This window comes from Sinocyclocheilus anshuiensis, unplaced genomic scaffold (genome assembly GCF_001515605.1).
Source record: "Sinocyclocheilus anshuiensis isolate Anshui unplaced genomic scaffold, SAMN03320099.WGS_v1.1 scaffold227, whole genome shotgun sequence".
Taxonomy (NCBI): Eukaryota; Metazoa; Chordata; class Actinopteri; order Cypriniformes; family Cyprinidae; genus Sinocyclocheilus; species Sinocyclocheilus anshuiensis.
The window spans coordinates 2,778,446-2,804,096 of NW_015549590.1; the positions used below are offsets into that span (position 1 = coordinate 2,778,446).

Genomic DNA, 25,651 nt, shown 5'->3' on the forward strand with positions numbered 1-25,651 from the left:
TGCCAAAAAAACTCCACTTTGTATCCCACCCCCACTTTCCTTCTCCAGCTCAAGTCCATTCACTATGATGCTCGACTCCTAGCGAGAAGCTCCTCCGCATCCGACATCCGCTGTAAGGAGAAAACTCAATGAAATTCAAGAACAATTCTTGACCAGAATTAACGTTTGTGCAGCCAGCGTGAAGTGAACCTGAAGACATCGCCTCAGTGCATTCATCAAGACTTTATTTTGGGGGGCACTTTAAATATAAAAGTTTTTTCCTAAGGCCCCCCCCCTCCCCGTTTTTCTTTACAGAAGACATCGAAATATTCTCTCATCTTCTTAATATTTTTAAAAAAGGCATAAAAAAAAGTCTGAACAATTATTTCACACAGTATTTGACTTTCCTGGACTGCTGCAGACTTTATTCGTGGGCTGAAATCTCGCAGTAAATCGCCTGGACCGCTCGTATATGTGATTGGTTTAACAAGTACCTTTATTCTTCAGTGAGAGATCATGGAGCGCGACTCTACCGCGGGAGGGGCGGAGGACCTGCTCCTGGAAGACACAGTTTCAAAACTGGCAAGTGACCATAACCATAATGCACCAGAGTTATGTGGTTACTTTTGATTAGGGCATTGTAATGACCATACCTTGCTGGATTTAGTGCTCGGTACAATATATAATAGTAAACTATATAATAGTAGGGTAGGCTATTACCCAATTGTTGGTTTAGTATCAATTTTTAAATTCATTACTGGTACAGTAAAACTGTGTCACCCAAGTTTTTCACCTGCTCATCATTATTTAGGTCAATTAATATGGGCAATTATTAATTAATATACTCAATATATTACACTAGGCCTATTGCTATATTGTAGCTAGTAAATGCATTTGAAAATTCCTCTGGTATCTTCAGGAGCTTTTTCTTCCTGAGCTGGTTGTTAAAAATGTATTTTATTGATGTAAGCAGGTTGAATCGGTCATATTAAATAACAAATATGACAGGTAAATATTAAGTCAATTTCCTGTCAAAAAAGTAGTTTTATGGCAACATATTACATTAAGATTGAATTAACATTATTTAATGAATTAGGTATCACGAACAATTTATATGTCATGCTCATTCACAATACAGTAGTAAATGTTTATGAAACTTGAAATGTTTCTATATAGAAATTAACATTAACCTGGATTAAATATTCTTTTTCATTGTTAGTTAATGATTGCATTAACTCATGCTAACATACTGAACCCTCATTGTTTCCAGCTTTACAGTTTTTAAAAGCACAATTTATGTGTGTCTTGATATTGAGAATGAGTGTCTAACATCTGGCTGAAGAGTGACCCTGCAGATCTTGTGCAGCTGTGAGAGGTTAGATCTCCCAACATGGGTCAGCGAGTGTGTGGGTCCTCTTCTGCCTCTCTTAGATCAATGGGATTGTGAAGCGTCTTTCATTCACACTGCTTTCATGCACTCGCTTTTCACTTTTTTGAAGATAAATATTTGTCTAACCCTTCTCCTAGCCTTTCCTTTGTCTTTAAGAGACAATACCATCTACATTAAAGTGAGTTTTTAAGTGGTCTTTTTTTTACTAATATGATTCAGAACGTACTTATTAACTTTCCATATTGTGTTTAGCGTGCAGGATCACTTCACAAACACGAACTAGCTGAGGCCATGGAAGTGGAACAAGAAGGACTGGTAGAACATCAGCCTCTGGAGCAGGATGACCTTAACTTTGAGAAATGGAAACCCAAGCCAAAGCCCAAGAGGACACTGCATGAGAAAATCGACGACTTAAAGACTTACCTGTGGAACGCAGAGACTAAGGAGTTTATGGGCCGCTCGGGGAAGAGCTGGAGTGAGTAACAAGACAAAATTATTTTGAATGTACACAACAAGATACTCGTTTCAACGGCAAAACAAAGGGCGTTTGTCTGTGGGTGAGGGAGTGCATCCAAATTGTACTTGGACTGTAAACTAAGTCTTTAATTAGTGATGTTTAGTCTCGCCGTAGAAGCAAAGGCAAGTGAGACTATTGCTTCTTGTTTTAGCTCATTATTTTCCATTTTTAGAGGAGTTATGGGAATGAGCTGCGGGGATGAGGGGTGATGAACTGTGCTTCTGCTCGCTCAAGTGTGTGTGCATGTACACTTTGTCACTGTGGGTGCATGTCTGTGTGCATGTCCAAACTGTGTTTACATAGGTGCACAGATAGCTTAGAGACATCTTGACAAAAACAGACTGCCTGGGGAACGGTCCTCAGTGGGAGAGCGAATGTCACAGTCCCTTCGCTGGCCCGGGATCACATTCCATTTACCCCTACCGTGCTTTCCTCTCCCTCTTTCCCAAAGCCCCCTTGACCTCCAGATCTCCTCCAACACGCTCTCAGATCTACGGCACAACTTAACATGTAGCCTTTTTTTGTCCGAGCTCAGAACTTTTTTGGCAGCAAGCATTTCCTGAAGACGTCCGACGCGGACAGAGCAGCCAATCGCTGCTGCTAAACATCCTGATGCTAAGCAACACAGCAAATTCGGGACGAGTGCTCTAAACATCAATATGAAGGTTTCCTGGGGATACAGAGGGAAATCTCAACGCACCAATATCCCGTGTTGAGCGTTTGTCGTAATGCAACATCTCTATGCTTTACATGGGCATGATATGATGGGGAATGTGCTGGAGGTGGATTAAATAAACAGCCGTAGTCTTCCTTAGCGCAGGGGAGGGGCTGCTGGAGGGCTGTGATGCATGTCCCATGAAAGGAGAGTGCAGAGGCCCCACAATGCCAGAATGGGGTGATCGGGCTCCTTGGAGCTGGCTGTGGCTCTGTATGGCTGCAAAAGACCGTCACTGTGATGGCAACCGGAGGTTCACTGTGTTCCTGAGTGAAAGGACAGCTGGGAGAATTTTCACCAGGCTCAAACAGAAAGGCCTTTGTGGCTGGGGGCACAAGACGGGCTGCAGCTAGTCCCTGCGAAATTGTCTGCGCAGCAAAAGCCGTTTAGTTTGACGACACGTCCCATTTGATCAGCTGCTAATGAACTCTTAATTGAAAGTTGCTGCACTCTGGTTTTTGCTGGGTCTCATATGATAAGTTTAATTGACTTTAGTGTTTTGAACACTTTCACAATGGAAAGTTTATTGTGAATGAATGATTAATATAAGGTTTAGTATTTGAATGGTCAACTAAATCAATAATACATAAGAAATAAATTCCTATATGAAAAACGGTATCAACCTGATGGTGTGCGCATTTCAATTGACTAACTCCTTATGTAAATCAGTGATTTACAAGAGGTTTCATCAATGCAATCCTGCTTTACTCATCAATATTTTCTTATCTTTTTCAGGCCTTATTCTGCTCTTCTACTCAGCATTATACATTTTCCTTGCGGCTATGTTTGCTGGTTGTATGTGCTGCCTGATGTGGTCAATTAGTCCATATGCTCCCACCTACAATGACAGAGTGATGCCACCAGGTTGGAAAAAATAGCATTTTACTTTGTGAATATTCAAAGAGTATGGAAAAAAAGCTGAATAATTATTGTGTAAATCTTTTTTCAATTGTATTTATTTTTCATATAAATTAATCTAAAATGTATTAGTATTTAAAATCCCGCAACCCTAAGGGAAGATAAGCGGTTTGGAGAATGGATGGATGATTTAAAATTACAATAGTAAATAATTTTAAATGAATAATATTATTTAAAAAAAAATAATAATAAATAACAATTTTTCATTTAAAAATAAAATGAATTTAAATAAGTATATAAAATAATATATAATTATTATAAAATATATCATATATAAGTATATAAAACACAATTCTAATATAACACTGTTATTCCTGTTTTTTCACTACACTTCAAAATCCTGTCTTTCTCCCGGCAGGTATGACAATGTTTCCTCATGTAGATGTAGCTCATGGGTTTGACGTTGCTTTCAACGCCTCTGACCGAAGCTCGTGGAGGAAGTATGCGAAAGCACTGGAAGCCCATCTGAAATGTAAGTCCTGGATGAGAGAACAACTAAGCTTATTGAGTTTGGTCTTACACTCTTTAATAGGGAAGATACGTTTTCTGTTCAGCGGGCACAGATTCAAATCACTCCAGCACGCTGTTTAACAAGTCCTGCGGTCTATAGAAATACTGACAAGGAGGGAAACCCTTTTGTGCGCTCAGTGTAACTGCTCAGGGCTGCCAGGGCCCCACTTTTTGTGCTGGCCTGTAAGTTGTAGAGGCCAGGCTGGGCAACAGCCATTGTTTGGTTATTTTATGGTCCCTCTCTCTCTCTTCTCTCTTCCATCTCTTTTATTACGGTTTCCCGCCGTGGCTGCGTTCAGCCTATGACGACGGAGTGCAGGATAGGCGGAACATTAACTGCGAAGGAAATACATATTTCATGCAAGATGACTTAGAGGAGAGTGCCGAGCGCAAGGCATGTCAGTTTAAGAGGTCTTGGCTGGGTGAATGCTCCGGCATGAAGGACAAAGACTTTGGCTACTCAAAGGGAAAACCCTGCATCCTCGTCAAAATGAATCGGGTGAGATTATAATATAATATACAAGTGGAGAATTAAGATGCAAAAGCCTCTAAGTTCTGTCTGAAATTGTCTTCTAAAATTATTATTTTTCTCAGGCTCCTATGTTTATGTTCAGTTATTTCACTTTAATGGCAATTTAAAAAAAAACTTAATTGCCATTAAAGTGGAATGACTGAACCTACACATAGGAGCCTGAGAAAAATGCTAATTTTAGAAGAAAATGTCAAATGGCACTTAGAGGCTTTTGCATCTGAACTCTTCAAATATTATTTGTTTGAAGAACAAAACCTCTCCAAAAAAAAGAATAAAGCTCTGAAGCTCTAGTGCCATCTTGTGGTTAAAATAAGCAATGACTAAATGAACAAATTTAAATTGAATTTTTAGTGATATGTCAGACACTTGACTCTTTTCTGTTGTGAAAGATTCTCGGGTATCTGCCTGGTCAAGGCACTCCAGTACATGTTACATGTGGAGTTAAGGTAACAATTAATGACTAGAAACTAAATAAAATAACTACACAATATAACAACCCAGTTTCTTTGCAGTATTTGTCATTGATTTCTCCAATGTTTTTCCAGAAAGGGTCAACTGAAGGCCTTGGAGAAGTCCAGTTTTTTCCAGAAAATATCTTCAACTTGCGGTACTATCCCTATTATGGGAAACTGAGACACGTGAGTGATCCTACTTAACATGTATCCCAGAATTCCTCATGATTTAATATTTAATAGCATTTCTCACTATTTCCACCAACAGGTAAACTACTCTTCCCCGCTGGTGGCTGTGCGCTTTCCCAGTGTCCCGTATGACACCCAACTACACGTTCAATGCAAACTAAACGGCAAGGGCATCATCAACGATTCACCAACCGACCGTTTCCTGGGTAGTGTGTCTTTCACTTTACAAGTGGGCGCGTAGGGTGGCAGTAGACCTAGAGAAATTGAAATTAAAATTCTCAGAGTATGTTATAATAAATGAAATAGCACACTGGGTGTTGTCTTTACCCATTAGCCCTCTGATTATGCCTCCGGCAGCCACTGTGCTATTCGCGTCAGAGCTGTGTTACTACACTACTTTTTCAAACAAGGAATTTCCCAGTAAGCAAAGACTGAGATTCATAGATCACATTTATAGATCAGCTGCTAGAGACTGACACCTGCCTGGATTTCATTATAGGATAAAATGAAATATGAAAAGATGTCCAAATACAGTATGTAGGTCGCAATTATAGCTATTGAGGCATAATCACTCAAACGTACGGTCTACAGTGAGACGTAGGCAAAACAATTATCTAGATCCGTGTAGATTGTAGAATTAACATTTATTAAACCTTTTTGATCAGTTTGCTAAGTCAGATGTGTATATAACACAAATTAAAACTGAACAAATATATTTTTTTTATGATTTTCTCCGTTAAGTCAGTCTCCTTTCAATTCCCCCTCTGGATGAAGAAAAAGGCCGAAAACTGCTTAACATTATCCTTTTGCTTGCTCATTTAATTAAATAATCAGATGTGGTTTAGAATTAATAATCGATTGTACATTTTTGGACTAAATTTTTCTTTCCTTTTTTTTGGATGTGCAACTAAATTTTGAATTCAGAGGCAAATGTATTTTACTGAAATGCGGGACAGAAATCCCATTTCATCATTTTCACAAAGCTTCATAATGAAATACGAGCTGATATTTCTTTTGTCAATCATGCAACCAACACTTCTTAAAAACTAAATAGAGAGTCACATAATTCATCTCTGAGTGAAACTATCTGCTCAATTGCCTGTAAGGAGGATTTCAACAGTATTATTTATTAATTGTATGTGAATATATTGACATGGTACAGTTACAAAGTGTAATAGTGAGATGGAAATTGGTAACTGCACATCTTTGTTATTCAGTAAATGCATCGAAATATCCACTAGCTGACAAAGATTTGCCAGCTCATGTTTTTAAACGCACTCACGTTTTAGCATAAACAATAAAGATGGATGAGAATTAACGGAATCAAACCTTTCTGCTTACTTCTCCGTTAAGTCAGTCTCCTTTCAATTCCCCCTCTGGATGAAGAAAAAGGCCGAAAACTACTTAACATTATCCTTTTGCTTGCTCATTTAATTAAATAATCAGATGTGGTTTAGAATTAATAATCGATTGTACATTTTTGGACTAAATTTTTCTTTCCTTTTTTTTGGATGTGCAACTAAATTTTGAATTCAGAGGCAAATGTATTTTACTGAAATGCGGGACAGAAATCCCATTTCATCATTTTCACAAAGCTTCATAATGAAATACGAGCTGATATTTCTTTTGTCAATCATGCAACCAACACTTCTTAAAAACTAAATAGAGAGTCACATAATTCATCTCTGAGTGAAACTATCTGCTCAATTGCCTGTAAGGAGGATTTCAACAGTATTATTTATTAATTGTATGTGAATATATTGACATGGTACAGTTACAAAGTGTAATAGTGAGATGGAAATTGGTAACTGCACATCTTTGTTATTCAGTAAATGCATCGAAATATCCACTAGCTGACAAAGATTTGCCAGCTCATGTTTTTAAACGCACTCACGTTTTAGCATAAACAATAAAGATGGATGAGAATTAACGGAATCAAACCTTTCTGCTTACTTTTCCATTCTCTTGAAAAGCAACAAATCAGTTGTGATATGCATGAGATTGTCTACAATGATAAACTGCTTGAGATGGTCACTTAGAATAAATGACAAATTCTAACTTCACAATCTTTTGAATGAAAAACACGACTAAATTCAAACTCAAATGCAGTTATGTGCATTCAGTAATAGGCAGATCTTACTGTAATATGCAGGCCCAAGTAAGATGCTTCTAGTATTCCAGTAACCGATGCATCAGTAACATTTATAGCAACACTGCTGATCTAAGTCCATCAAATAGAAGCTAGAGGTTACGACTGATAGTCATGTGAATCGTGTAAAACTAGTTGCTCAACACCTCAGGCCTAACATATGAAATCAACATGTTCTGCTGAAATTCTTAAACTGAGATCAGAGAGGACAAAAAGAGAGGGAGACTACTGTACAAAAAAAACCATTTTATTGAATTTTTTTTCCACTTTGAAACTTGAACCAACATTCCTAACCTGACAGATTAAGGTCCTACAGAGAAGGAACAAAGAAATGTAACTAAAAGGCACACTATAGTACAACAATGATATTTTCTTTGTGTTTGTTTTAATAGCTAACTCCTTTGGGGGGGGGGGGTATACAAATGAATTGGTTTGGACACATTAGTATCGTCACTATGCAGAGCAGACTGAAAATACACAGGAACTTGTAGCTTTGGTCTTAGAAAAGGTGGATTTTGTACATTGTATGTATGTGTCCAGAGAAATGACAAACTAAAAATCGACAAACCCATGTACTAACAAGCCTATCGTAACACTTCCAACATTCCCTGAGAGGGACCTAATGAAATCAACAAAAGCTTGATATTCGATGCTGGTAAATGTCACAAAAAATAATGTCCCTTTATAATACAATGTGCTAAGTGCAATAGTGTGACTTATCATTAGCTCAGCTGATTAAGAAAATACGCCAGGATACTTTTCACCCCCAATTTCGGCAACAACTGATCCACGAGAGTACAATTACAGAACTAATTGAGCATTTACATTCAATGGTTAATAAACTCAAAAGACTCCTAATTCTAAAATGGCATCACTCATTCATAACAAGAGTTCACATGAATATAAGTCACAGCAACCAGAACTGAGCATCCTTAGAGCAAGAAAAACCAAAACTCCCATAAACGGAGAAATAATGTTTTTTTTCCCCCATGCATTTAACACAGCGCAATGCCAGTGGATTTTAGACAGCCTGTTCTTACACTAAACAAGTGAATCATGCCAGTTGACATTGCTTCAAGTGTAATTAAGCAGAAATATACCACATCACTCATAAAACGTTTAAATCGTACACAGGAGAAGATTAGAGCTCAGAGATATAATTATGTAGTAATGGTATAATTATGCAATCGAACGTGTTAGAAATAGGGGTGTCATCAGCGGTTAGCGCTGCCAGGTGAGGAGGGTCGAGCAGTTTGCAGGGCAAAAGAGTAAGCCAACAGGACCAGAAGAGAGAGGAGGAGCAAATATAAATGGTAAAGGACAAGCCAGGGTCAGAGGTAAGACGGCAGCAGCTTGGGTTGTTATACAGACTGGTAACCAGTGCGACTCTTCCGCCGGCCAATCAGGTAAGAGATAAGAACTAGGATGATTAGGAAGCTGAGAGCCACACCCACAGCAATGGGCACGAGAAAACTCAAATCAGAATCCAGAAAGCATTCCTCCGCTGGGAGAAAGGGAGAAAGAAAGGGAGGGTGAGTGAGTGAGTGAATGCGGAAATAACACTCTACTGTTAGGCACTCAAAAGATTTTGTTAATCACAACAGGACTCACAATTCAGTCAGATCGATGGAGAATAGGCATTGTATTATGTGCCATACAGGCCTACCTTATAAATCACCACATTACATAATGTATTAATATTTGAAATATGAGACTGGTTTCAAAAGAATGTGTACATAAACCGAAATGACTTGATCTCTGAAATATTGCTAGATTAGCCAGAACTTGCAGATTCTCAGATTAATATTACGAATCAAACTGCTCATAGCCAGAGGTCTGACTTCTCTTTCTTCCAATCAGATAGGCCAGTAAGACAATAACAATGAGGACAGCCAGGGCAACTCCCACCGCTATAGGGACAATGAAGTTATCAGGCTCATCCGCGACGCAATCTTCAGCTGAAAATGAAGAGAATGAATGAGGGCAAACAAACAAGCAAACCAAAAGAAACAGCAAGAATGTGTCAAACTGCAGTTGAAACCTATCTGAAACAAATCTTTTGACATTTACATGGCAGTTTTTGAGTAAGACTGAAAAGATGGCCCACACCGCTTTTAATGTTATACACAATTGTCTTTCTCCATTTATTGCAGCTAAAAGCCCATTAAAACAAAGCCATTCCATTGCAAAAAACGAAACAACCAAGTCTCATGAAACACATCAAATGTTTAGGGCAGTCAGATAAGGAATCCCTTTTCACAAGTAAAACTGCAAGCGGAAAACTGTCACACAAGTATGTTCAGAGAAAAAGAAAAAAAAAATCCATCTTTATTTTACAAGTAATTGATGTAACTGATTGGATGGCAAGCAAAAGTGACTGCATTAAGCAAGGCACAAAATTATTAGTGACCAGTTTTGAAGGTTTCATTTGTCCTGGCTATGGTGAAAACACATTTACAAAAGATTCTGTGTGGATGCTGCATAGACTAAATTAGAATAGTGCATAAACAGTGAAAAATTCACTGGAAATTAAGAAAAAAAAACAAAACTGTGAAACCTAGAGAGCCATATGTGATAAGAACATAAAGACATAAGAGAAAGCAAAGAACTTATTCTGAAAAGGCTCAGCAACTGAAAACCCAAGTCATGTTAAATGTAACCAAAAAAAAAAAAAAAAATCCGTGCATCTTGACTCATTATTTGTGCATAAAACTAAGACATTTAAACATTAAATTTGATCTAAAATGAGAAAAAAACAGCCATATATTTATGAAATAACTGTTCACCACTTGTAGTGTGCATTGTCACATGACTTCACTGCTGCATGTTTAATTCAAATTTAACACACAGACAAAATGAGGTCAGTATAACAATATGACACACAATGGTTTGAAATATTTAGCATTACATCCTGCAGGCTTCACAAACACAAGGATCCACAGCCACTACTACCAAAGACAATTCAAACAGGTTCAAAAATTCATCTTGCAGCAAATACAATTCACAGTTAGCAAAAAGCAGAATGCATCTTTCAGGCTAGAATAAATTCAAAATTGTGAAGAGTAGCTGACAAGATGGCTGATTTATAATTAATTGTCCCTTTTCAAACCCCGGTAAAGGGTAAGCAAGCATTACCAAAACTATTTTGTAACAGCATTTAAATGCCAGTTAGCATTTCTTTGTATTATGCTTTACTAAGTGTCACTCAAATACACCAGGCCTACATTTATTACAATGGTCTGCATTTTAAAAATGCTTGTCATGTATTTTAAACATTCAAGCATTTGTATTTCTGTTCTGGAATTTCAATTGTTTGAACTTCCGTCCAGCATGTTTAAATGTTTTTACCCTCACAGCTGCTCTGAATACAGGACAACCAACATGATGCAAAAGCACCTGATTTCAATAAATGTTAGCTGTCCAGACAATATAGTGCAAAGTAACAACCTGTTTCTGGAATTACTTTTAATATTTAACTCAAAAGCTGCAAGACAGGTGAATATAAAGCGGTTTCAGTTTAAAGCTGTCGATACAGTTATGATAGATTTGATGGGCACAAATTAATCGAGCTAAATTACAAAATGGAAAAAAAAAAAAAGGACTGTCTAAAGAAGCAAGTGCAGGGTCTAATATGGAGCATTGAAATTTTAAATTGGCCATGACCCAAAATCTATGAAACTATGTTGTTCTTACATATAGAATATTTTCAACAAAATAGCAATGTACTGTGACTATAGCAGTAATTTGCATTTTAAGAAATGAAATAAGTGGGGCTTTAAGCCCAAACACAAAGTGACCGAGGGGGGGGGGAAACCGTGGTGCACACACACAAACTTAGTTCACAATAGGAAGCTCTGGTCCTGGAGTGCCACTGTATCTTTAGATTTTCAATATATTGCAGTTTAAGGGCTGGTGGATTAATTGACCACATTAGGACAAAACATTTGTTGACTCCTGTGGCCATGAGTCAGTTGCCAATTGAGATTGCACAAAAACCCACAATATTTACAATGGTCCAGGAACAGGCTTGTGTGTCCCTTAAAACACCCAGGATTCGATTCTGTGATTTTGTTGCATTACAGTGTTTGATATCCAACAAAGGTCCTTCGTCGACCAATCACGTATGCAATCACAACAATGAAAATCAAACCAGCCAGAGCGGCACCAACAATGATTGGGATTAAGAGGCTGGTGTCATCCATTGAACATTCATGGGCTGCAGACAAAGAGAACATGAATGAACGTAAGATGAAGCTGCTATCATCAACACCACTGCAGATATTCTCAAAGACATAATAATCACAGACACTTAATCTGGTAAAACCGGGCCATTTCTATAAGCCTTTACAGAATTATTCATCTTTGTTAACATTAGTTAATAAAAAGACCACTGATTATCAGTTTATAGTATCTCAGGTCCATTCAGTAATATTAGCATATTGCTTTGTTGAAATTAACAATTTAAATAAGAAATGCTATAAAAGTATTTTTCATTGTTAGTTCATGTTAACATTAGATGACTACTTTAGTTAAATGTATATTTATTATGAAGTGTTGCCAAAAATATAAATATTCAAACATGTTCTTGCCTTGCATTAAGACTACAATAGTAATTTGAACTCAGAGCTGTCAGGAACAGTTTGGCAGGAAATTTTAGACTTCGGTCATTCAACCTTGTGTTTGTGTCATGTAATTCTTTTTTGCATATAGGCCTACATCTTTGTACATACTTTCAATGATCTTGGTGCAGCAAGTAACATATGATATATGACCACAGGAAACCATGGGCTTATCAGATTTAGTTGTGCATGTGAGCTAGGGGTGGGCGATATGACCAAAATCTTGTATCATGATACGAGTAATTGTATATCATGATAACGATATACATCACGATATAGTTACTTTTTCTTTTAATAAGGTTATTATGATATTAAAATCTTTGATACCATAGAATTTTCATAATCCTTGTCACCAATGTCGATATCAAACTAATACAAGAAAATAATACACACAAAAAAAAACTCAAGCTCACAGGAGATAAATAAAGTCGGTGATGAAATAAGAACAAGAAACTAATTACAAGCAATAGGACAAATAAACTACAATAAATAAGAAATACATTGTGTAAATTAATTAGTCTTCACTGTGTAAGTTCTATATATATATATATATATATATATCTATATCTATATCTATATATCTATATCTATAACATGAATGGCAGACAGAACGAATATTGGACAGCTTCCCCTTTAAGACCGAAGTCCGGATCCAATATACTGTTACACGCTTTCTCTCACAACCGTTTACATTCCCTTAATGACTGTTTATGAGGATACTTGCAAAGCCAGGCATTTGGACGCATATAAGTGTTTATGCAATCGTTCAAAGCCAATAAAGTGGCAAAAATGCTCACGAGCTCTATTAGCAGCTGATGCGCGGCTTACGCACTCCTGAGGGTGTACTCACACTAGGCGTTTTGAACCGTGCCCGAGCGCGTTTGACCCCCAAAGCCCGGTCCGTTTGACTAGTGTGAGCGCTCCGTGCCAGCCCTGGCCCGGTTGGAAGAGGTGGGCCAGGGCACGGTTCGGTTGGGCTCGGGCGCGGTACGCATGCAGTGTGAGCGTTCGGTTGGGCTCAGTACGCATGCAGTGTGAGCGCTAACCGCGCCGGAGCACGGAACAGATACTATTTTGTGCACTACTGTCATCATTACGACCGCAAACATATTCTATTACTACACTACACTTTTCAATTAATTTCATTTAATCAAGTATATTTAGGTTTATAATGGCTCTGGTTCTTACCTTATTGATGAACAGGAAATGTAGCTTGCGAGTAAAGCTGCAAATTATTTCATTAACGTCATCTGCCTCCGTAATAATTTTCTGATACATACAAGTGAAAATCAATGCACAGCATAAATGATAAATGAATTATTATTAATTATTCGGCAGAATATTAGCGAAAGTGGTTTTCTCCGTTATCTCCAGGGCCCAGTTTTAAAAAAAATGTAATCTGGATCAAATTGATACGGATTTGGAAATCCCATGTTTTGCTATCCAGGATCACCTGATCCATCTTACTTTTATGCCAGTTTTTTAAAGGAACATTGGATTGGATCACTGTGATCCAAATACCAAATTTCAGGATTACCAAATCCTGTTTACCAGGGCCAGCGGGGGGGAGTGGGGAGGGGGGATAATCGCGCTCGGGCTCGGTTCAAGGCAACCGTGCCTAATGTGAGTACACCACACAGAAACAGAGACACCGCGCGCATATAGCTGTTGTTTGTGTTTCAACGGCCTAAAATGATAATTTGTTGTATTAAATTGCAGTACCTAAAAACACGTGCAAACATGAAGTTTTCGTGACCACGCGCACAGCAACGTGACGTAAGCGCGCATGCTGTTATTCATGTTTCTGCCTGCATCCCCGTGTAATGCATGTAAAACTGCCGTCATTCAAATGATGAAAAAGTATTGCCGTAAACAATGTTTTGCGGCACCACGAAATAAACGATAGAGCATAATATGAAACGATAGACTTTTAATTTCGCCCATCCAATATATATCGTCATTTCGCCCAGCCCTAATGTGAGCAGTGCCCAAGTTTCTAAATGAATACTAAAGTGCTGGAAAGCAAAGTGGCTTTTCACACCACTCTGAATAGCAATGCTTCTTGAACTGTAGTGAGAGTAGAAAAGTAGCTGATAAATGACAGAACTGAAGGACAGAGTCCAGTTATGAGTTATGCATATGCTGTATAATTACCTCTGATGAGACAATTATCTCAGCTTTATTGTTAAGCATCACAAACGAATACATACCTGTGTTAAACTTGTTGTTCTGGACTGCAAAGGGCTGCACTTGCAGCTCGAACGTGTTGAGGGTAAGCTTGTCAGTGATGTTGTAACTCTGCTCTTTTCTGCACATGTAGGAGCTTCCGACAGATGCCTCCCACAGAGACAGATTATTATTGGAGGCATTGAAAACGTTTCCTGTTGAGGTAACACCAATCAGAGGACAGAATATGATTACATGACAAGAGATGTGACACCATTAGGGATACACAATATATTGGCACCACACTGGTTATGGCTGATATTATGATTTTTATTTACATTTTATTTTTTAATCAGTCAATATTAGATCACACTTTATGTTAATCTAAAAAAAATATCTAATAACTTAATACTGTTAAATGCAATCTTTAGCAAAACTCAAAATTAGTATCTTTTTCATATTAATTGTGATGGCTAAATTCACTTGTAGAATTTAAAAATGATTGATTTTAGTTTTCAGAGATTTAAGTTTAGACAAAATAGTATAGAATTTTAATGTTGGCTTATTATTGTCTTTAGATGAGAATAACAATGAGAATAAAAAGATTTAATGCAGTTAATTTTCACATTAAATATGCCTTACCATTTTCAAGATTAACAGAGAGCGTCAAAGCATGTAGACGGAACTTCTGTGAAACCTGTTAAAAAAAGAAAAAAGAAAACAGTCAGATGCAACCTGATTTCATGAGAGAATGTGATTACTTTATGAACTGGCAGTTTTGCATGAATATGTACAAAAACAGATAATTTTTTGAGAAAAACGAACAAGCATGATGGTCCAATTCTAACCCCATCGACCTTAATCAGGTTAGACGCAATATTGAATTCAACACATTTGAAAACAAGGCTGTGAGGAATAGACTTAGTCTTTACAATGACATGCACTGTATAAAGGTTCAAAATCATAATTTCTATGATGATTATGAGGAGTTTTATGTTTTTGTCTACTTGTTGTCAGCTGAACAATCGATATGTTGTTCAGCTATAATACAATCCACTGAACGCACCATACTTCTATCCATCACAGCCTTGTTTTCATGCCTGTCAAAAATTTAATATGGCACTACCCTGACTAAGGTCCACTCCCAAAACTAACCCCAAGTTGGTCATAAGCAGATCATATGAAAGAAACTGTACAATTCATTAAAAAAAAAAAAATCACAACATTTAAGAGCTGCCAACAGATGGCCAAAAACCCAACCAAGAACATCTACCACCCCCTTTGCCTCAGTGGACTTTAGTCGCCAGTATATTTGACTCTCTTCTTTAAAGACTTACATTTGTGAAGACAAAATGAACTGTGATTTCTTCTGACTTCAGCAGAAGGGAAGAGTCATTGCCACCACTTCCACAGGTTCCACTCACTTCAGTTACATTAGCACTTGGGTCAAAATTAAGAGTCTGAAAGCTGGAATTCTAAACAAGAACATGACAAAAGACTTGCAGTGGAGTAATAGCTTTTCACAACAAATTTCCATTAAAGTATCACGAATTTCAATTCTTGTGTTCCTCTGCACAGACATTTTGTACCTACCTCACTCATTTTGAAACTAAACTGAAGGCCCATCTTTGCCAAAAGACAGACTGTGACATTATCTGACTTGACGCTGTAGTTTCCAACAGTTGGGTCGGGGACAGGAGGAGTGGTCGGAGGAGGAGTTGGAGCCGTTGTAGCATTAGAGTGCGCGGTAGTTGGCACTTCTGTGGTGGAATTCGTTGTGTTGTGATTCATGGTAGTTGGCGCTTCTGTGGTGGAATTCGTTGTGTTGTGATTCATGGTAGTTGGCGCTTCTGTGGTGGAATTCGTTGTGTTGTGATGCATGGTAGTTGGAGGTTCAGTAGTAGATTTAGTTGTGGTGAGATGAGGGGTAGTTGTAGGTTCTGTAATAGATTTAGTGGTGGTGTGATGCGTGGTTGGACCTGTAGTCACAGCAGTAGAAGTGGCAGCTGAAGAGTGTTTGGAGGTGGTTGGAGAAGAACTGCCGGAGAGGATTTTGCTGGTACTGAACTCCTGTGTTGCAGGTAATGACGATGTTACCAGATCTTCAGCATGCACAATACCTGCACAGGGTGGAAGCATAATGTTATTTCCTCATCCTTCACATTATCGTGGGGTTTCCCATGTGACACTGAGAATAAACGAGCCTGCTTTTTCAAACTTCCACAATCAGATTTAGCTAAATGCTTATAATACAAACGCTAAATCACTAAACACTTAAACATAACAGGTACTTGGTTCAGCATTATATCAAAAGTGAAAAACTACTTGGGCACACCACAGCCTTTCAACTACCTCTATGCGTAAGGAAATAAAAACCGCAATCCAAGCACATTCCAGTACCTTCCTTCCTGACTGGCGGTAAACTAACATATCTAAAATATTGCATTGTATTTGCTCTTGTCTAAGACCTAACTGATTTAAGGGCTGGAATACAGCACACATTTTTTTGTTCTAAACCAGATTTTCAGGAGTTAATGCTAGTTGCCAGAAGTCAAAGCCAATCCACAAACTTTGGGCATTCAGTTAGATGTCACAGAAAATCACATACTGTGTGAGATGGGCACAGACTTTTTAGCTTCATACTATGATTCCATCCAGTTGGAGGATATTAAACAGGTTTAATATTTTGAACCAATTTTAGAACATATTGTTTTCATTTATCATGCATCTCAAGGTTCAAGTTTCTGCTTGAGTGTGTGGCTTTAAAATGACTTAAAAATAGGGCTGGGCGATATAGCTAAAAAATATATCAACGATATACGTTTCATATCGTTCGGTATCGATAATTATTGACATTTTTTTATAACCTTTTTTTAAAACAGAGCAATAGATGTTTTTAAACTTTATTTAAACACTGTATTTTTAATTTGCCCACTTTATTAAGACAAACAACACGTGTACATATATATACATATATCGTGCGCTATTGAACATTTTTTATATCGTTATCGATGAAGGTGTACCGTCGATAAATATCGATCCTCAGTCATTTAGTGTGCAACACCCGGTTTTTCTCTGTAACCATTTGCAAAGTCATCAAGTGTATGATGACTAGCGTTTAGAAACCATTCAGATTTAAATGTGGTGTAATGAATTCCAGCCTTTAGATCATCACACTGGGTGACTGTCCCCGGTCCTGTAGTTTGATGAAATCATTAACCTGGTACTTCACACACAAACCCATCACATGATTATGAATGAGGGTGGCTGAGAAAAACACACTGAACAAGCACTTCAGGATCACATGCTTGTGAAGTTAAATCTGACAAAGTGAGAGAAATCTATGGCACAACTTCCTTTTTTTTTTTTTTCCTCGCTGAAAAATGTTGAATTTAAACAGTAATTATTAAAATGTTAAAGTGAGTGTTAGTAAATATTAATACGGCACGTTAGTCTGTCTCAACACTAAATAAAATGACAATTATGACCAATATCACATTTTTAAAACACTTATTGTTTTATTACTTTATTTTATTATTGATTTTCTGGTTTTATTACAGCACTACCTAGCTTGAATCACACCGTCTGTGTCTATGTATGAAAACCTAGTGAACTACCAACCTAAACAGCATTTTTAGACATCAAATCTTCAAATTTTGCGCACATTGTTGTCTATGTAGGCAGCGCGCTAGGGTGAGACACGGCCAGAGTTTTTTTTTGTTTTGTTTTAATTAGTCTTAGTGCTCACAATTTTAATTGTACTAAATTATACAACATGTGCAACATCTCCTAAACATATTTTAGCCGTTTGTTGTTTTAAATTTAAATTCGCGAACAATCTAGCAGACAAACATCATTAGTTGAACGGTAATACACAGGTTATCTATTAAAACGAATTTATTGATCACCCTGAATTGTATTAATGTGTTTAAAACAATGCAAGGATGGTAAATATTTATCCCTCAAACTGACAGTCTTTCTGATTATCTAACGCGCTTCTATTGGCGTAGGTAATAATTCACGCTAATGCTAATGCTAACAGGCTCCTGTGGGCCTGCGATAATCTCCCAAAAATAAACTCAATATCTGCCTTTGTAACGCGACACCGTTTGAAATGAAACACGCAACAACACACTCGTACGTACCACTCAGTAGAATAAAGAGCAGGGTCACACAACCGCGGACAGCCATTGCGACGGGTGGACGGTTCCTCTGAGCAGACAGACGGTAAGTGACGCCCGGACCGAGTGTGACCCGATTCAGCAGCGCTATGAAATCAGCCTCAAACCTGCGCTCATATAAGTCATATGACTGGACCACACTCTCCTCCTCCTGCACATGAGCCTTACGTCGAGTTTACGACAATGTTCATTTGCCAAACCTGTGTGTAATTAAATCAGCCACAGAAATGTTTTATTACCGTTTCAGAGCGCAATAAGTACACCATTGGTTTACTAAAAGCTAACATACAGACTAAGTAAAAGATTTAAGGTTTTAATGTTATAAAAATACATCTATGATCTGATCACAGAAACTATTATAAAACCACTGTTGATCAGATCATATATATTTTTCATTATTAATACAAAAACATCCTTGTAGGTGCTGATTTTCTACAGTCAGATTTAAAGGGTTTGGTTAGCATATTTTATTTTTAAATAACTTATGCTTAGGGATTTCAAAGTTGACATATTTATATAAATATTGCTATTTTATGTGTGGAAAATGTAGTATTAGTTAAGTCCTCTATCCAAAAGACATTCTGAGGCTATAGTTATCACGCTTGTTTCTTATTCATGTCATGAATTTTTAATGTTTCAATTTCTGCTAATCAGTTGACCATAATTGGTTTCAATACAATTAACCAAAAATCAGACTAACCAAAACAAAAAATCTGTTAAAAACAGCAAAATTGTAACATTTATACTTACATTGAAAATTATAAACTGTGAATATTATAAACAGTACTGCAACAATTTTTCAGTATCATAACCATTTTCAACAACAAAATGTAAATGGGTCAAACTGACCCATAACATAATTCAAGGGACTTGGCAAAAAAGCTATTCAACATTTTCACTATAGCCCATGAAAAAAGATAATGTTAATTGAACACACGCTGACATTTTGTGACCCAATAGTGGGAATATTTTGTCATTATACAGCACATTATACGCATATTTTCTAGCTAAACTAAAACATTTTTGAATCACAAAACAATCATAAGGCAGACAAATGCAGTTTACATACAAAAAAACATAACAGAAATTGTAATTGTTAATTGTATTAAATGACTTAAAAAACATTTGACATCCTGGCCCATTAAAATGTGACAACTTGACATTTATGAATAACATTTTTAAAGCCTTTTAGTAAAAATAAACATAATATAGTTGGCCACAATTTTTTTTAAATGTAATGATATTGAAAGTTTAGCTTGGATGGTGTAATTCACAAACACTATTCTTATTTAATATAGTACAGAGTGCAAGTGTTTTCAAGAGTTTTGAGACTGCTCTGCGCATGATGTATTGTCGCCCCCTGATGGAGAAGACCGGAAACGTCAGGCCTCGCGCTTAACCAACGCGCCTCAACAGCAGCTGCGCAACGGTGGGAAGTACTTCCGGCGGGTCAGCGTCGCCTCTTAGAAAAGTTACTATTTCCCCGCGGACTTTTCCTCAAACCTAAAATACTAGTCTATCTCCCGAGCGCAAAGACGGCGTCTGGCAGAATGCTTTAACGCAAACAGCCCTCGGAGAAAAACAGTTTGTAATCCAACGGACTTTGTGCAGCGCGCCGGAGTGCGCGCGAGCGAGAGGAAGCAGTATTCAACCATCTTTCCTCTGCTGGCAATAACAAGAACAGAGAAGGGTCCAAGTGGGGCTGCACTTCTCAATTTATCCTCCTTTTCTCCTTATTTATACTCGGAGCCGCGAGGTTGCACGTCCCCCGACCGAGACCGAGGAATATAAAGCGTCCACACCCGGGATCGTAGCATTAGTAGATTAGCAATTTGATTTGGTATTTCTTTTTTCATGTTTCCAACAGGTTTACCTTCCCCTAATCCCCCACCGCCAGCCCAAGAGCCCAGACCGGCTGCTTCTGATGTTCACAACGACTGTAGCTTAACGTCTTCTAAGAAGAGGAAAATTAACAGTTCCGAGAAGGAAGACATTGATTCAATATCTTCGTCTCCTAAAGCCATTTGTAATTCCTCCTCCACAACGTCCAGCTCACAGCAGCAGCAGCACATCCAGAAGAAGTTGAGGTTCGAGGATCCGCTGGATGTGAAGATGGCCGAGGAGTCGTGTAACTCTGCTGAATCGTGTTCAAAGGCGAGAAATGTGTTCCTGCCCGGAGGTGTCGGGCATCATGCTAACGGACTGACCAAGTCTGCGGGATCCGCCACCTTCTCCAACAGCAAACCCGGTGCTGCGAAGAAACTTGTTATCAAGAACTTTAAAGGTAGGTGAAGAGACTGCGGTCCCCCTCGTCTAATTTGAAACATCTTGGGCTGTCTCAAAACTTAGCGAGCTGTATGCCTAAACGGCATTTTGGGCCAAACACACCTGCGATGTCCAGAAAAGATGCCTAGTACCTAAAGCTGTAGTAAACAACTTGAGTTGAGTTGAGTTGTCTCGGTGGAGATCAGCATTTTAGACTTTCTTATATAACTTTCTTTTGTTTATGGAGGAACATCACTTGAGTAAACAAAAACACTGTTGATCGAGATTAATTGATGTTCTTAACTGTAAACATCCTTTTCTATTTGTTATAATGTTATATAAAATGTTAATCTTTTATGTGTGTTTGTTTATATATATATATATGTATGTCTATGAATGTATGTATGTGTATATGTGTGTGTGTATATATATATATATATATATACATACATGCATACAGTGGTGCTACAAATTTCTACTCTGTTTCTTGCCGTCTTGTTAGGTTGAGAGTTAAAGTAAAGAGCATGCATCAGGGCTCAACATAAAGATTTTTTTTCAGTCCAAAATTTAGTTTTCGTTTCATGAAACGAAACAATGGCCCATCACAAACATGATGCAATTATTAGAAACATATTTTTGCAGATATTTTGAGGATTCTTTGATGTATAAAAAGTTTAAAAGAACCCATTTTTAATAGAAATTGTAACATGATAAATGTCTTTACTGTCACTTTTGATCAGTTTAATGCATCCTTGCTGAATAAAAGTATTAATTTCATTCAAAAATTCTTACGGAATCCAAACATTTGCATGGTAGTTTCAGAAATATATTTTTGTTTTTAATTAATCATGTATTTCTTAAAACAAAAGTAGCAAAATTGATTTAAATTTTATATAATAGCTGAACTTTTTACATAAAACTCATTAACGCTTTTGCTAGAAAACTATGGCAGACGGTGCATATGATGAGCTAAATATATGAGGGAACATTTTTCAGAAATGATGAGAAGTTGAGTCACTGGTTATTAATTAGGACTGTCTGCTTACAGACTGCTAATCATAACTGTGATAGGAAACCATTTCTTAACTCTTGCCCTACGGATGCCCTAGACAGTGTTCTGTTCCTCAAGAAAATAGACAAATGTTGGCAAGATCACTGCAGACAAATGGTTAGTCTACTCTAGTCTCTACATGTGTTTTTAATAAGTTAAAAGTTGAACTTTTTATAAAATGTTCCTATATCTAGTTATTTACCTGTTTGAAAAAAATGCTTTTAATACAAAAACATTGTCTTTTCTTCTAGATCATGATTAGGAGTATATTTTTGTTTTTGGATCGCACATATGTTTTACAAAATTCAATGCTGCCATCAATCTGGTATGTCTTCACACTTGATGAAAGATGTTGAATTTGTAACATTGGCACTGTCACCTTGGCTGTCTTTATTTACTACCATTGCTTTGCTGCTCCTTCCACTGGCGGTTAATGATACATTTGTGTTTTATCTTCAGGGACATGGGCTTGGAGTTGTTCCGTTTCTATATCATCAGTGACCTGAAGGTGCAGAGTAAGACAATCGATGGGATTCTGCTTCTTATTGAGAGAGAGCGGAGTGGAGAGGCCATAGACCGCAGTCTCCTGAGGAGTCTTCTGAGCATGCTCTCAGATCTGCAGGTTAGCTCACCTGATTTCTCATTTGTACTCAAATCAATGTATCTGGGTTTATGTTGCATTTATGGCATAACCATTTAATAATACTAATAATAATTTGGACTTTCTCAATTTTTTTAACTGCAAAAAAAAAAAGAAATTTACTTGTACTTCTTATTGTTTGCTTTAGTGGCATGTCTGTATAAAGTCAGTAAACCCAGTAACTGGGTGGGTCACATGACACAGACAAGGATACAAAATAAGTATTTTTAAGAGTCTGGTTAGTTTGGCATGCATTTTTATATTTGCTAGAAATATTATATTTTTGCAAAACAAAAATGTGCAAAAGCTCAGACTTTTTTGCTGAAAAAAAAGCAAAACATTGAGCAGTTATGAATATCAATGCACATTTTTTTAAAGCGAGTATTAATGTAGGTGTTCGTAATTCATGTTTCTGCTACATGGTACATGGCCCGTTTATCTCCATGGTAAGGTCTTTACTGTAACAACTTGCTTTTTTAAACTGAGGGATGAGTCAAAGTATTTTCATTACTCACCAACATTATGCCACATCCTGTCATTTGCATCTTTACACTTAGCCTCAGTAGCAAAAAATGTAATTCTGCATTAATGCATTGATGAAAGATGAAAACGATGGCAAATTTTCTACAGATCTTGTGGGGTCTTGATCCCTGATATTATTCAGCCCTTAAATTGTGTGGCCAAACCTGTTAGTTTTAGTATTGTTGTAATCACACCTTTGTTCTTTTTATGACAGATTTATCAGGATTCATTTGAGCAGCGCTTTCTGGAGGAGACAAATCGACTGTATGCTGCAGAGGGCCAGAGACTCATGCAGGAAAGAGAGGTGAGTTTCACATCAGGGGAACATAAAGTATTTATTTTATTTTTTTTATTTAATTTTATTGTTTTATTATTGTGATTCTGTGAGCATTAAATTATTGGCATGTCTCATGAATCTATGTTAGCTACAGGCTGGTACTTTGATACAGGCTAGATTTTTATTTTATTTTTTTAATTATGTAATCACCCTTGGTTGTTGTTTCAAATTTATTTACACCCCTACAAAGATATGCTGCTATTTTGTTTTTGTGGAACATAAAATGAAAGAACCTTTTCTATACAATCACATTTCTTAGCAACCAAAGGCTTTGAAGTATTCCAGGTGATTTGTGTTCTCATATGTTTTTGAGAGATGTAGCAGAGGTGAAGATTACTAGTATAAGTCATAAGGACCACTTTTATGGTGCTTTTCTGTCTGGCCTTTTGGAACTGTGATTGTATGAAAAAAAAAAAGATAAAAATGAAGATGTTTCACAAAATAAACAAACATACATTTTTGTGAACTATGCTTTTAATTAGATTTTTCTCTGCCTCATTTAGGATAGTCACATTTCAGTTCTTTATCCCTAACAAATATTTTCTTTTCAGGTGCCAGAGTATCTCCATCATGTCAACAAACGTCTGGAAGAGGAGGCAGACAGAGTCATTACATACTTAGACCAGAGCACACAGTAAGTATGCAGAGCATATGACTAACATTTACAATTAGTAGTTATTTTGGTAAAAAAAGATCTGTGAACCTTTGTCTTTTTTATTTGTAGAAAACCCCTCATTGCCACAGTGGAAAAGCAACTGCTTGGAGAACACCTCACTGCAATACTTCAGAAAGGTATCACCTTCATTGAATGAAGATGGTTGACATTGTATTTGGTGTTCAAATGGTCAACCATCCTCAAAATTAGAAGTGATTTACATAAGAGCTTGTTTTCTTGTCACACTCTAGGTTTGAATAACCTGCTGGATGAGAACCGTATTCAGGATCTGTCTCTGCTGTTCCAGCTCTTCAGTCGTGTGAGGGGAGGCGTTCAGGTGCTTCTGCAGCACTGGATCGAGTACATCAAGGTGTGCAGGGAACCCATCTAGATGACTGAGAAAACCATCATAACAGTTCTGAATGTGTCTTGTTTGTTGTGTCTCAGGCCTTTGGAAGCACAATTGTCATCAACCCAGAGAAAGACAAGACAATGGTTCAGGAGCTTTTGGATTTCAAGGATAAAGTCGATCACATCATTGATGTGTGTTTCATGAGGAATGAGAAGTTTGTTAATGGCATGAAGGAGGCTTTCGAGACCTTTATCAATAAACGGCCAAACAAACCTGCTGAGCTCATAGGTCAGTTGACAATGTTTTCCCACCAATCATTGAGGGTTTTTGTTTGATTGAGAGTTTAAAGCTGGTTGGATCAAGACAAAACGTTCACTAATTTTGTTTTATTTTCTATAGCAAAATATGTGGATTCAAAGCTCCGTGCTGGGAACAAAGAAGCGACTGATGAGGAACTTGAGAAAATGTTGGACAAGATAATGATCATATTCCGGTTCATTTATGGTAATACATTTAAACTTTATGCTCTGTTCCAAAGACCCAGAAAATTTTCAATTATCTGTCTAAGCTTCATAGACTTTCTCATCTCTCTCTCTTAAGGCAAAGATGTTTTTGAGGCCTTCTACAAGAAAGACTTGGCGAAGAGGTTACTGGTGGGAAAGAGTGCCTCTGTAGATGCAGAGAAATCAATGCTGTCAAAACTGAAGCATGGTAAATTACATTTCTCCTTTCATATTTTATTCTTAAAACATACCGTTTTCAGTAACACAGATGTTTTCGAAAGGCTGTGAAGTAAAACATGGTCAATTGTGTTTTTCTTGTAGAATGTGGAGCTGCATTTACCAGTAAGCTGGAAGGGATGTTTAAAGACATGGAGCTGTCAAAAGATATTATGGTGCAGTTCAAACAGGTAATGATAGCTTTTATTTTCATTATTTACATTCACTTATTTTGTGTCTAGTTACATCTTACAAATCTCTCTTTTCAAATCTGCACCTCAGCACATGCAATGCCAAAATATTCCTGGGAACATTGAGCTGACAGTGAACATCCTCACTATGGGTTATTGGCCAACATATGTACCCATGGAAGTACATCTGCCTGCAGAGGTCTGTTCTGATATTGAGAAATGGGATCTTGGATTAGATATTCCTTGTTACTTAAACATGGCAATAATACCCATAATTCAAATTAATCGCATTATAATTAATTTTTAATCTTTTATTAATACCTTTCACTCTCCAGATGGTGAGATTGCAGGAGATTTTCAAAACGTTTTACCTGGGCAAACACAGTGGACGGAAACTACAATGGCAGTCTACGTTAGGACATTGTGTTTTAAAGGCAGAATTCAAAGAGGTAACGCGTTTTATTTCGAAAAGAGCAACTTGGCATGAATACCGGACTATTAGCTGATCATAATATTTATTTACTTAATTTAAAACATTCTTTTCTAAAGGCTTCTCAGAAAAATAACTGGCTATAAGGAACCCCCCCCCCCCCCCCTTTTTT

At 37.3% G+C, this 25,651-nt stretch overlaps 4 protein-coding genes across 6 annotated transcripts in view; 3 read left to right on the forward strand and 1 right to left on the reverse strand.

Moving 5' to 3' along the window:
• The first annotated feature begins 50 nt into the window (after nucleotides 1-50).
• LOC107658137 (protein ATP1B4-like) lies at nucleotides 51-6,266 on the forward strand. Of its 2 annotated transcripts, none has more exons than XM_016446596.1 (8): nucleotides 51-561; nucleotides 1,622-1,844; nucleotides 3,337-3,465; nucleotides 3,878-3,991; nucleotides 4,329-4,528; nucleotides 4,951-5,007; nucleotides 5,107-5,199; nucleotides 5,282-6,266. In XM_016446596.1, the coding sequence occupies exons 1-8, from the start codon at nucleotides 496-498 to the stop codon at nucleotides 5,441-5,443; spliced, it is 1,044 nt and encodes a 347-aa protein (XP_016302082.1). In that variant the 5' UTR covers nucleotides 51-495; the 3' UTR covers nucleotides 5,444-6,266. The 2 variants fall into 2 exon arrangements, with proteins under 2 accessions (XP_016302082.1, XP_016302081.1); XM_016446595.1 differs by lacking the exon at nucleotides 51-561 and adding an exon at nucleotides 1,375-1,547.
• A 1,314-nt stretch (nucleotides 6,267-7,580) lies between these two features.
• On the reverse strand, nucleotides 7,581-18,458 carry LOC107658136 (lysosome-associated membrane glycoprotein 2-like). Of its 2 annotated transcripts, none has more exons than XM_016446592.1 (6): nucleotides 18,282-18,458; nucleotides 15,730-16,256; nucleotides 15,474-15,611; nucleotides 14,779-14,833; nucleotides 14,181-14,351; nucleotides 7,581-8,855 (listed from the first exon to the last, which is right to left on the reverse strand). In XM_016446592.1, exons 1-6 carry the CDS (start codon nucleotides 18,325-18,327, stop codon nucleotides 8,713-8,715), a joined length of 1,080 nt encoding a protein of 359 aa, XP_016302078.1. In that variant the 5' UTR covers nucleotides 18,328-18,458; the 3' UTR covers nucleotides 7,581-8,712. The 2 variants fall into 2 exon arrangements, with proteins under 2 accessions (XP_016302078.1, XP_016302080.1); XM_016446594.1 differs by lacking the exon at nucleotides 7,581-8,855 and adding an exon at nucleotides 10,802-11,567 and having other exon boundaries at nucleotides 18,282-18,457.
• A 1,086-nt stretch (nucleotides 18,459-19,544) lies between these two features.
• On the forward strand, nucleotides 19,545-20,694 carry LOC107658146 (cullin-4B-like). The gene has a single exon (XM_016446611.1). The coding sequence runs from the start codon at nucleotides 20,172-20,174 to the stop codon at nucleotides 20,607-20,609; it is 438 nt and encodes a 145-aa protein (XP_016302097.1). The 5' UTR covers nucleotides 19,545-20,171; the 3' UTR covers nucleotides 20,610-20,694.
• Nucleotides 20,695-21,192: 498 nt separating this feature from the next.
• Nucleotides 21,193-25,651, forward strand: part of LOC107658014 (cullin-4B) — an 8,248-nt gene continuing 3,789 nt past the window's right edge. The window contains exons 1-14 of the mRNA XM_016446391.1: nucleotides 21,193-21,197; nucleotides 21,615-21,750; nucleotides 21,885-21,958; nucleotides 22,093-22,255; nucleotides 23,010-23,099; nucleotides 23,684-23,766; nucleotides 23,857-23,924; nucleotides 24,039-24,157; nucleotides 24,235-24,427; nucleotides 24,539-24,643; nucleotides 24,740-24,850; nucleotides 24,964-25,049; nucleotides 25,141-25,248; nucleotides 25,385-25,498. Coding sequence (XP_016301877.1) covers nucleotides 21,193-21,197; nucleotides 21,615-21,750; nucleotides 21,885-21,958; nucleotides 22,093-22,255; nucleotides 23,010-23,099; nucleotides 23,684-23,766; nucleotides 23,857-23,924; nucleotides 24,039-24,157; nucleotides 24,235-24,427; nucleotides 24,539-24,643; nucleotides 24,740-24,850; nucleotides 24,964-25,049; nucleotides 25,141-25,248; nucleotides 25,385-25,498 — 1,455 coding nt within the window. The remainder of the gene's footprint in view (nucleotides 21,198-21,614; nucleotides 21,751-21,884; nucleotides 21,959-22,092; nucleotides 22,256-23,009; nucleotides 23,100-23,683; nucleotides 23,767-23,856; nucleotides 23,925-24,038; nucleotides 24,158-24,234; nucleotides 24,428-24,538; nucleotides 24,644-24,739; nucleotides 24,851-24,963; nucleotides 25,050-25,140; nucleotides 25,249-25,384; nucleotides 25,499-25,651) is intronic.